This window comes from Humulus lupulus, chromosome 3, assembly GCF_963169125.1.
Source record: "Humulus lupulus chromosome 3, drHumLupu1.1, whole genome shotgun sequence".
Lineage (NCBI taxonomy): Eukaryota > Viridiplantae > Streptophyta > Magnoliopsida > Rosales > Cannabaceae > Humulus > Humulus lupulus.
This window is the reverse complement of record NC_084795.1, coordinates 69367614-69379888: the sequence shown is the minus strand read 5'-3', so window position 1 is coordinate 69379888 and position 12275 is coordinate 69367614. Positions and strand designations below refer to the sequence as shown.

Sequence of the window (12275 nt, the reverse complement as noted above, 5' to 3'; positions counted from 1 at the left end):
TTATGTCATTTAAATCTTTGGTTCTGATTTTCATTTTATTCTCCTACTTATTAGAATACTAAATATAATTTATAAATGTATGTATATATATATATATATAGAGAGAGAGAGAGAGAGAGAGAGAGATACATATACTCATTTAAAGCTTTTCTTGTTTTGGGTGAGAATGAATGTTTTTATCAGCTGACAAACTTGGAGTAAAACTAGAGCAAGAAAAGAAAAGTCCTTGCATAAAAATCAATTACATAATTTCAATTTCATTTATAAATTGCTCATAAAATACTTCCATACAAATTGAATACATTGTTGTAGGCCTAACAACAGAGTCGGCCTGAAAATTTAGTCAGCCAACGTGATTATTCGTGATCAAGTTGGAGAATATATGAACCTTCATTCAATTTCTTTACAGCTTCAACTCAATGCATATTCACTGTCTCAAACTTTTTATGTGTCAATCAAATGTTAGTGAGGCTGCCCCATCTTCAAAGCCACATAAGCCAAAAGCCTATACCCCACAAACATAACAGTCAAAGCAGCTACATCCCACCACACATTATCTAGTCCTAAACATTTAATAGCAGGAAAATTCATAACCCTGCAATGTAGTCCAACTTCACATTGATAAACATCATGTTCTGAGTACTGAACTCCCACAAGAAGCTTGTAACAGTAGTGACTGAATGAAATGTACTTCAACCAAGCTATGAAGGCTGGGATTTTCTGAATGTAGTATCCCCCAGCAAGTAAGAACACCAGCATTGTCACTGAAGCTAGTGTTGTGGCCTGTTTTACATCCATGAGAATGGCCCCCAAGGCTAGTCCCAGCCCTTGGGAGACCAACACATTGAAAAGGACTATCAAAAGAGTTAGCACAAATGTGAGGAGAGACGTGTTGAGGCCGCCCATCCAATATGTGACAGTTACAAAGACTGTTGGGAGAACAAGCTCCATTGGCAAATCGCCAGCCATTCGAGCAAAGTAGTAGGAGGAGAGGCGGTACATGCCCGAGGAACGTTCTTTTATCAGCATAGGCCTTTCTTGAGGGAATGCAAAGATGGCATTGAATAGAGGAAAAAAGCCCCAGAAGATAGAGAAAAAGAACAACAGTCCAATCTGTTTCAACATTGTCAAAATCGTTAGTAATGATCAAAATGCTCCAATTTGAAAGCTAATTAATGAATTGGTGCAGTAGCTAAATTAGTCTTAGGATTTGAGAAACTAAAATTTGGAATCGATGTATTGTTCAAACATTGTGGTGTGATCTTGAACAAGTCATAACTTTTGGGTCAATTTGTGAGACAATGATTGACATTATCCATTTGTTTTTTTATTTTTCGAATAAATCATATACGACTTGTAAAAAGTTGACTTCTATGCATCATATAATGGCCACTAATTAGTTTAATAGTGATTTTCCATGACATTGAAAGTAGAAAAAAAAATATCAACCTGATCCTGTATATTTGAAGTGCTGCAGTGCCACCATAGAAGACCTGAGAGAATTGACACAGACATGACTTGGATAATCCTTAATCCCGAGTAAGATTCATGTTTCCTTTCTTTCAAACCCCTTCTCAGCAGCACCATAAATTGCTCCCACCAAGTAGTAATCCACTGATTGTCACTACCTACAGAGCATCATTTGGTCATTTTCAGCATATATCCCACTAGTTATTGTCATATACAAGTAAAGATGCAAGTATCAGAATCTATGGTTATCCAAACAGATAGACATTTTCACTTCATTACCTCTGGATAGTGAAGTTCTAACTGGGTTCTTATAATTTTCTTCAATTTCAGCTCTCAAAGCAGGGTATACACTCTTTTTGTAAGATGAGATTAGGTGCTGCTTAATTGAATTTTGATCATCATGATGGTCTAGTACATCTTCATGCTTTATGTCAGTTACTATACCTGCCATGTATAAATTGAATAGTGAAAGTTAACAAGATGGAATATAAGACAATGTAGCACAAATCTTCAAAAGAACAAAAGTGAAAAAAGCTAGGCTACACATCAACAAGTATAAATGAAATATATATATATATATATATTTTTGTTTCTTACTAAATGGGAGAAACACAAAACAAAACAGGCAAAGAAGTGGTGGGGTTGGAGAATCATCACCAACAATATTAAAGTCAAACATATCTTAAAGGATGGTTGTCCATATTACACATATTCACAAACAATCAACTATAAAAATATGAAAGAAGATATTGCAAATTTTAAAGAAAACAGATCTTAAAATGTAGAGAGGATCATATATATCATCTAAGTCCATCGAACCCCTTTATTTGAATGGACATCCTGCCCCTAACCCCTAAACCTCCATCTGTGAAACAAATTAAATCTTTTACATAAAATATTTTTCCTTTCTTATCTACAAGAGTCCAATATGTGTATATATATGGATATACATCCAAATAGTTTCAATTTTACTTAACTACCACCCGTCCAATCAAAATCTCCTACTAGTCATGACAAAGGACACTAAACCATATAGTAACAAGGATTACAAATAGTAATTAAGTATTAGCAAAAGATAAATAATTGAGGGTCAAATCAAATCAGTTATTATATGATTTATCAATGCATATAGTTTAGGGCACTATCAAAACATTAATGAACAAAAAAGCTAAGCTAGCTAGTTAATTATTTAATTGGCTGTTTTCCTTTATGTTTGGAGAAGAGATTCCATGTCAAAAAAATAATGCATATGCTTTGGTAATTGGCACCCAATTTCATGTGAATTCCCTAGGTTGTTGGTGCATTGAAAATATGTATGTAGGAAAAGAAAATTAAATGAACTATGCCACATAAAATGACTTATCGGTTGAAAGTTTATCTCTGTGTGTGTATGTGTCTTTACAAGGTTAAGGTAGTTAGTTGTAACAATTGTAACTTTGTATTATTGGTCAGTTGGTAAGTTTGACACGTTGACAAAAGACAAAGACTGAAAGACCCTTGTTGAAATGCCCACTAACTCTTTGGAGGTAAAATATAGAATTGTTGTGTCCACACATATATTAAGAAATATAAAAAAGTAATGCAAAGTTATTTGACACATTAATTATGTCTACCATAGTAGGAATATAGAAACTATTTGTGATTTAAAACTAATTTAATGTATGTCCTTCGGGTCAGCCTAAGATACTATTTTTAGTCCAAAGTTGTATTATTTGACAAAGTGAAATTAAAAATAAAGCTCAGAGACTTACCATTAGCAAGATCAAGCAAAAAATCAGCAGGGTTCATGTAATTGAACCCGGGAACATAACCAATTGACCCGAAATACTCCATGACCCGATTCGCATGCCCGCTATAAATGGGGCACCCCTCGCACAACACCACCACCTTATCGAACATCCTGTAAAGCCTACTAGACGGTTGGTGAATGGTGGTGATCACCGTGCGGCCGCCGCGTGCCAACCCTCGAAGTGTGGCGACAATGCGCTGCGCCGTGGTAGAATCGAGCCCGGAGGTTGGCTCATCAAGCAGCAACAAACTCGGGTTGACCAACATCTCCTGCCCAATACTAACCCGTTTTCGCTCCCCACCTGAGACACCTCGGAGCAGGGGCCCACCCACCACACTATTTCGGACCCGGGTCAACCCGAGCTCCATAATGATCGCCTCCACTTGCTCAATTTTCTCTTCCTTGGTGAGCTTTTTGGGGAGCCTCAACAAAGCAGCGTAGGTCAAGGTTTCCAAAACAGTCAAGTGAGGATACAAGACGTCGTCTTGGGTAACGAACCCGGTCTTCCTCTTCATGGCACATGAGAATGGTTGGCCATTGTATGATATCTTGCCGGTGATTTTTCCCGGTAACCGGTCAGCTAGAGCTGTCAAAAGGGTTGTCTTACCACTCCCGGAGGGGCCCAGCATTGCCATCAGCTCCCCGGGTCGGACTATTCCACTCACCCCGTTTAGCACCACTCGAGACGACGACGTCGTTTTCGGCTCATGTAGCTGTGTTGAAATTAAGTAGCTGCAGCTTCCTCTACTGTTTCTCAACTTGATTGCATAACCAACATCTTCAAACTATACCATAATAATAATTACATTAATTATCAGTTAATTAAGTTTATAATTATATATATATATATATTAAGAATTAAAAAGGATGTATACCTTAAGTGTTACAGGGCGTAGAGATTCACGGAAAATGAAATTATTAGATGAATATTTAGCCGAAGGTGTAGACTGAGGTTGGTGTTGATCTGTAAGAACTTGATCATTATCAACCGAAAAGCAGACCGAGGTCACCATGGTATCGGAGGTTGGTTCGGCGTGAACTGAACCGGATCCGGAACCGGTTTCGGACGATCGGCTCAAGTTAGGTGATGAAGTAGTGGTAGTAATAGTAGTTGTAGTGGTAGTAGCGGTTGTTTCTTGCTCCGGAGGCATCATTTCTGGAAGAGCTAATAATGAAGAAAAAAACAAATCTGCAAAACTAGCTAGCTTAATAGTGAAGAGTATTAAAGGGTTGAAATTAATTAAGCTATAAAGGATTTATAGTGAGAAGATAAGAGATGAGAGAGAGAGTGAGTGAGAGAGATATCACATGCAAGAACAAGACATGTGACTTTTATAAAGTGATGAGGAGGACACGAGAAGAAGAACACTACAAGCTTAATTGGCTCTATAGAATAGAGGGAACATATATGATGAAATGAACCAGTGTTATATATATATACATATATATATAAGTATATACCATGTGTGTGTTTATAATGCCAAAGAGACCCATTAAAGGGTACATATCATGGATTTTTATGTAATTATTAGCAATAGTAGTAGTGGTGATGTATTAATTAATTTAAATGAATCATTTCTTTTCTGTTCTTCTTTACAAGCTAATAGTTCTATATGTCCACGCGTCCACATGGAATTTGATATTCTTTTTAATTATTTTTTTTCTTTTCTTTTACATTTATAAATAACATATAAATATACATATTTGATAAAGGGATTGTCGGAGTATACTTGCTTTATATGATTCCACTAAACTTATTAATTATGATTATATAGTTTAGTTTTTTTTTTTTTTTGTTATTTATTTATGATCATATTCAACATCTCAAAAGAGTTTGACTAAGATTTGATATAGAGTACTAAAATTTAGCTATAATATATATATGTTTCATAATTATGGATGATCAGCATCCCCTGGCAAGCTTTCTCTCCATTGTTAATTAAAGCTAGCGTATTTTATAAATACTATTAATAATTAAAATTATCATATATGTATTGTGAATTCAATTAAACCTGTATATGTCAATACGATAAATATGTATATCTATATTGCGAGATCGTATACGTATGTATTTTATAAAACACGTGATTTTCTTCAATATATATATATACATATACATATATTGGACACGTCGTATGGATCGATGGACTTATAAATATTTGTCAACATAATTAATATGTGCATGTCTTGTTGTAAAATACACACCCATCTTTTCAAAATATATATGTAGACCCTCTCAAGACCTCTTGTCAAAATATACCCTTACGTATATATATCGTATCTATAAATAATCAATTTTATTTTTTTTTGTGAATAAAACAAAGTACTAAATTAATGTTGATTGTGGTCATTACTGCACTGTCCGTGACCATGATCTTACATAAATATAAATAAATATATATATATATATATTCTGATATAAATATGCTTATTCTTTTACAGTGTTTTACCAAATGTAGAGAGCTTCGTGTAAGCAACAGAATTATACCGGGGCCATCCATATTTCGAACATATAGAATATGGATTTAATTAAAAAAATAATTTAGCATATTAATAGCAAACAGGGAATATATACATATATGTTATATATATATATATATAAAGTGTAGCTAGTAGAGCTCATAATGATCTTCATCTATTTAGTGTTGGACTAAAATAGAACTCTTCAACTAACCTCCAATTATAATATTTATTTATTTATTTTTAGCTTTGCAATTAATATATATATAAATATATATTGGGTATCTCCTTTAAATTTAAGAGGGGGTGTACCTCATATCATATATATATCTATATATATATTAATTAAATACATATAAAAAATGATATTAAAGGAAAGAAAGAAGGAAGAAAAGAATAAGAGAGAGAGAGAATGCTGGTTAGCTAATGGGCTTTTAGGTGTCAAATGCCCATTCAATGGAAGAGTTAGTGGCTGAGATTGTATCGTCTTTCCCAAAAAAGGGTTTGGCTTCAAGGTGGCAGCGTCACTATCTTTGAAAGGTTATTACTTTTTGTATTATTATTACTATTATTTTTCTTTAAGAAAGGAATAAAAATCAAAGCAAATTAACCTAGCTCGTTGTTCTTGCTCGGTAGTGCCGTATGTAGGCCAATCACTCTTACTAATATTTCAAAATACGTCTTATTTACTTAATTATTTAGCAATATCATCAATATTCATAGGTATATACGTACAATATTACTAGCTACAACTATATATATATATGGTTGTCTACAACTATTTGCGGACTAAAATTTGATAAAAGTTTGAGTTACTGGGGTCGAATTATTCCATTTAATACGTGGATCTTCATGAAATTGTGAATTTGGACTTATATTCGATTATTCTAATAAATGTATATATGTAAATACATATATATATATTATGCTTTATATTGATTGAACAATACAATAATAGCTCAGAAAATTAAAATTACTTGAATTGAATAATATAGCAATAACATCCACATTCTTTTGCTAGCTAGCTTTTTATAAATTAGAGAAAGATTCTTGGTTTCAAGTTCTTGATTCTCACAATTAATACATTAATATTATATTATTACTGCTATACATGTAACTAAGATAAGCTGATCATGATCATCATGATTATTAATTAATTGTATAATTGAAAGCAATCATGACCAGATAGCAAAACCAAGCATACCTTTCTTTTCTTTTTTTCTTTTTCTTTTTCTTTTTTGGTTTGTAATAAAAACGAATTATAAGGGTAACACATGTCATTACCTGTTGCTGTACAAACCCTCTCTTTGGACTCTCATATAAATATCGAAATATCCAAATGAAGTTTCTTTCAGCAATCTCCTACTTTTCTTACTTTATTTGTAAAATATTTACTATTATATACAGTAAATTTGATTCGCTTTTTTGCATCACTATTTGAAAAATATATCCACATAGAAGTTCCTTTTATTAATATAGTCCTTTTAATATTTTTTCACATTAATTTTGATTCGCTTATATCATATAAATAGTTAATATTTTTGCACCATGACCATATTTTCGCCAAGTGTCGAAAGCTACAACACCCTTCTCTTTCCACCTGCCCTATTTTAGAATGGATGATGGTCAAAACTTTACATCTCTATATGTAATTGCTTTTCTCACAATTCAATTTTGATGATGTGATTGTCTTTCTTTCTTACTTTTCTTTTTTAATTTTTTTTTTCATGCTAGATCTACTATTATTTTTACAAACCAATTCCAAATAATATCTTGATCTGTATTGGTCCAATGATAGATTCTTCGCATGGGAAATTAATTTGTATTCCTAATTTCCTTGACCCCATTCATTAAAAAAAGAGAAGAAAAAAGTATATGAGCTATAGATTGTCTTTAAACCAAAAGAAAGTTTGGGACGTATATTATAATTTTTAGGTTTTTGTGTAGATATATGGCATGGATCAACAAAAGAAAGCGATTTTGATTAAAAGCGTTCTAATGTTCACTTCTCTTTTTATAATAAAGAAGCTACAACAATAATATGTGATCAGATTGTGATGAGTTGCCTCAGCACAGCATTAATGCATTATTAATCATAATTAACTCTTATTTAGATTCGGTTTAACTTTCACTTTCTCCTTTTTTATTCTTTTTTATATGAACGCATGAGTATGGATAGAAAGTCAAACTCATGATAAAATAAATAACTCTTTTCCTTAAAATAAAAACTCTTAATGAATTCTCACACGTATATATGTCTAGAAAACTTTTATAATTAACTACATTTTATAAAGAAATAAAGAAAAAAAAAATACTATTTTTTTCAAATGAAAAAAAATACTAATTTAAAACTGTAATAAACAATACTTAAATCCACTTTCACATCCAAAGATAGTTTAATTGCATTCTCCACGATTTAAAAACGACGTCGTCGCTGGCGTACGCAATATATATATATATATATAATTAATAAATTTTTAAGCCAATCAATTTTTTCAACTAGCTATAATAAAATATATTAATTGCATATATAGTCTTCCAGTGATATCTACAAACTGTTAAAATAATAGGAGAAAAAAAATCTCAAATAGATTAAGCACACATGTAATGGCACGAGGGCTTCTTTTTCTTTCTTTTTTCATCTTTTTCACCAAAATGTGTGTTGCATAAGATGGTGAATTAAAGTAACATTTGACTTTTAAGTACCCCACAATGTAATATCTTATCCAAAATTTTGATGATATGATACACATTTAAAATCAACCATATATATATATATTATTAATTGACATGCATAAATCAATTTTATAAAGGTTGATTGTGAAATTCCATATTTTATACTTACAAGTTATTAGAATTAAATAACTTGTTTAAATGCGGAATATGAATTAAGTTGTTTAAACAAATTTATGTGTTGTTACAACAACTATGATAAATGTCAAAACAAAAATAGAATGTAAGTAAAAATTAACACAAGCGAATTTTTACGTGGTTCAGAAATTATTTCGGATAACCTACATCTACATGGACACGCCCAGAGAATAAACTAATTTGTACAAAATCGTCGACTTAAACAATGTAAGACTCTTTTATAAACAATTGCTGCAATCTTGTTATACTCTTCTTTACGAATCCGGTTTTGATGAAACGTTGAGTCTCTTGAAATCCTTTTAAAGAACAGCGAGTGTTATCTTCCTCCCTAAGTGAGACTTGATGAAATCTTCTCCCAAAGATCTTAGGAACAAGTTCAAAAGAGACACCAGCTGTTACAAAAGGAACAAGATAGATACATATAAAAATGTACTCGACACACCCACAAAGATTAAGGTGAACCACTTAATCTTTACAAAGAAAAACTCCTCAAGAAACTAATAAGTGTTTTCAAATTCAAAATGAAGGAGGTAATTTTTTTTTTTGGTGAATAAGATCTTTGTATTGCTCAAAACCAATTCATGTACAAATTCCATATATGATTCTAACTCTATAACTCCCCAATATACATATCTTCTATACATCAGCTAGATATTTTTACAAATAGCATGAAACCAATCTCTATCTAAATGATTTGTCTTGTTTGGTATTATAGTGTATATCCGCAAACTAATATCTCTTTGTATTGCTTGGACCGTATGAGTTGTAGACCAAACCTTTTGTGACCATAGTATGTCATTCCTCATTCTCCAAATGTGATAAATCAAGGAAGCAACAACAGCTGTCAAGATACTTTTTCGAAATCTGCTCCATCTTCTTGTTTTGAATATCCATTGCAGCAAGTTCTCATAATCCTCTGCTTTTACTTTCCAACCCAGCCATTTCTTCACCTGTAATAGACATTGCTTGCTATATTTACACTGAAAAAAGAGATGATGAACATCTTCATTATGTTCTCCACAGAATAGACAAGATGGATCCAAAGTTGAGTTGTAATTGCGGATGAAGACTCTGGTACGCAATCTCTGAAGCATAACTAACCAAAGTATAAACCTGTGCTTTGGTATAGAAAATCTCTCCCAAACAAACTTTGCCCAATGCACTTTGAGAGGTGAAGCAAACAACAAGTCATGACCTGTTTTAATACCGAATTTCATCGCTGAAAAGGATGCCAAATCTATTTTTGCTTTAAAAAGATCCTTAACAGCCACCATTTTCCTCCAATACCAGCTGCAAGCCGAAGGAGCTTTATATTCCCACCAATCCAATTGCTTCAAATATATATTGTGAATCCATTTAACCCACAAATTATCTTTTTTGGAAGCAATTGCCCATATATATTTCCCTATAGTTATAATATTCCAGTCCACAACCCTCTTAAAACCCAATCCTCCACTTGTCTTAGAATTACAAATGGTATGCCAAGCAACAAGACTAGGCCCTGCGTGATCATTCATTCCTCTCCAAAGAAAGGCTCTACAAATGACATCAATTTCCTTCAGTATCCTCTTCGGCAATATCATGATTTGGGCCCAATAGGAGTGTATAGAAAGAAGAACTGCATTAATTAATGTAACTCTGCCCATATAAGATAAATTCAGAGAGCTCCATTGCCTGATTCTATGCACCATTTTCTCTAAAATAATGTCACATTCCACCAAAGAAATTTTCTTGGAACAGATTGGAATACCAAGATATCGAAAAGGTAAATAGCTTCTAGAAAATCCTGAAGCTTCTAGCACTCTATTTACCTCAGCCTCCACCATACCACTACAGAATAGAGCAGATTTGTTCTAATTTGGTACCAAACCTGATGCCCCGAAAACAGTTTTAGTCCTCTAAGCATCCATAGAATATAGATAAAATCTCCATGACAAAATAATAATAAGTCATCCGCAAAGCATAAGTGATTTAATCTCAGGGAGTTGCATTTAGCATGATACTTACAATCAGATATAGATCCCACTTTAATCATGATTCTAGACAGATACTCCATACCTAACACAAACAATAATGGAGACATTGGATCCCCTTGTGTACGCCCTGATTTTCCCACGAGCTTATTAGCAGGCCGAGCTTCGGACTAATCATGGTTAGTCCATAAACATCCCCCAGACCGGAGCTCCTGTCTTGAGGTCGTACCCCCCTTAACTCAAGGAATCCTCAAGGACTCGCCAAGACTGGAGCAAGGAATCGGAAGGCCGAAGGTCGGGTCAAATGCGCAGCTCGTGGTACGAGCTAGATATGGAGGCTATGACCCCTTGTAAAGTCAACACACGCAAGATAAACGTGCATATATCTGGCATCACGTGTCCGATATCTCCCTGACTTCTCGCACACACAGCAGGTGCCTTACCTATCGATTTGACCACACTTATGTGCCAGGTTTAGGAATTAATCATGAATGTCACAGAGTTGATATGACAAATAAGAAGGTCACGGGATGACCTCCTTACCAACTTCCAGGTGCCTTCTCCTATAAATATGGAGACCCTGGGAGTTGATAAGGGTTGGAAAAAATAGTCCCTGGAAAGATATATACTTTGTAACCCAATATCCAGAATATATCAATAATATTGACTAGTGGAGTAGAAGGATTTTAACCTTTGAACCACTTAAAAACGTGTCTTGAGTCACCTATTTCATTCTCTAAGATCTTATATCTGTTACGGTTCTACGTTTGGCACTAATCCCTTTCTCTCCTTCTCTTAATTACCTGTTGCCGAAGAACCGCGTCAACAGTTTGGTGCTTTCATTAAGAGCAAGTTCGATTAGTGCTGCTGCAAACATCCAACTATGGTGACTACTCGATCCAGGCATGGCAACGAGACAGAACAACATGATGGGCAGGAGGCTCATCATACCGCCATCCCTGATGAACAAATTCCTGAAGTCCAGCAGTGGCCAGGAAAGCAGCCGGCGGGCCAAGATGATACCGGTAGTTCGGCGCCCCGGCCACCTAATCTGAACCCGTGTTATTATACTGCGGTGGAGATGGAGAACGCTCAGCTGAGGAGCCAGTTAGCAACAGCTAGTCAGCAAATCCAGGATATCCTGGCCCGACTACCCCCTCTCACAACCAACATTAACGTTGGAGAGAGGCAAGGTGAGGCTCCTAAGTCTCGCCGAGGTAATCGGTCTAGGCATAGCCGTTCGGGTAGACTTCCAGCAGCCAACTCCACCCCTTCATCGCACCATCGAGAGGCAAACTTCGGGGAAATGCCTGGGACCGGACAACAGCAATACAGCCGTTCGGTTAGGACGTCAACTCCTAGCTCTCAACCATCCTCGAGGACGCCCAGGAGAGCTCGAGGAAATTCCCGAAGGAGATCCGGGGAGGGCCCACGACGTCAACCCGTCCCCGAAGACCGTCATGTGCCTCGTCCAGATCGCCCGGCGCGGGACCAGCAAGTTGGCAGGGCCGAAAGGCCCCCACCAAATTTGATCCGTCTAGACGGAACTAGGATCGCCTCCCCCGTCAGGCATACTCCTTCTCTGATCAGATATCCGTCTCCTCCTCGGCCCTTCCGAGACATCCCAGCCTATGGGGGTAGTAGGAGAGACCTGCCATCAACTGGACCTTCCCAGCGTAGCAGGGCGCCAGGGGAAAGCTCAGGTCGTCAAC

General features: G+C 35.1%; 2 protein-coding genes across 2 annotated transcripts; both read right to left on the bottom strand.

Annotated features, from left to right (window-relative positions):
• Window positions 1-204: 204 nt before the first annotated feature.
• Window positions 205-4694, bottom strand: LOC133822799 (ABC transporter G family member 21). Its single transcript, XM_062255243.1, has 5 exons — window positions 4135-4694; window positions 3222-4044; window positions 1750-1914; window positions 1450-1628; window positions 205-1113 (listed from the first exon to the last, which is right to left on the bottom strand). The coding sequence occupies exons 1-5, from the start codon at window positions 4411-4413 to the stop codon at window positions 463-465; spliced, it is 2097 nt and encodes a 698-aa protein (XP_062111227.1). The 5' UTR covers window positions 4414-4694; the 3' UTR covers window positions 205-462.
• A 4094-nt stretch (window positions 4695-8788) lies between these two features.
• Window positions 8789-10173, bottom strand: LOC133824317 (uncharacterized). The gene is made up of 2 exons (XM_062257194.1): window positions 9252-10173; window positions 8789-8982 (listed from the first exon to the last, which is right to left on the bottom strand). The coding sequence occupies exons 1-2, from the start codon at window positions 10171-10173 to the stop codon at window positions 8789-8791; spliced, it is 1116 nt and encodes a 371-aa protein (XP_062113178.1).
• Between the last annotated feature and the right edge of the window lie 2102 nt (window positions 10174-12275).

What these genes read in the sequence shown, in the direction of transcription:
- LOC133822799 (XM_062255243.1), bottom strand. Translation starts at nt 4,413, where the DNA reads ATGATGCCTCCGGAGCAAGAAACAACCGCTACTACCACTACAACTACT. An exon ending in TACGCCCTGTAACACTTAAG is followed by an intron (nt 4,045 to 4,134) that starts GTATACATCCTT and finishes ATTATGGTATAG; the next exon opens with TTTGAAGATGTTGGTTATGC. An exon ending in TTTGCTTGATCTTGCTAATG is followed by an intron (nt 1,915 to 3,221) that starts GTAAGTCTCTGA and finishes TATACATGGCAG; the next exon opens with GTATAGTAACTGACATAAAG.
- LOC133824317 (XM_062257194.1), bottom strand. Translation starts at nt 10,173, where the DNA reads ATGATATTGCCGAAGAGGATACTGAAGGAAATTGATGTCATTTGTAGA. An exon ending in AGATTGGTTTCATGCTATTT is followed by an intron (nt 8,983 to 9,251) that starts GTAAAAATATCT and finishes CTTTTGTAACAG; the next exon opens with CTGGTGTCTCTTTTGAACTT.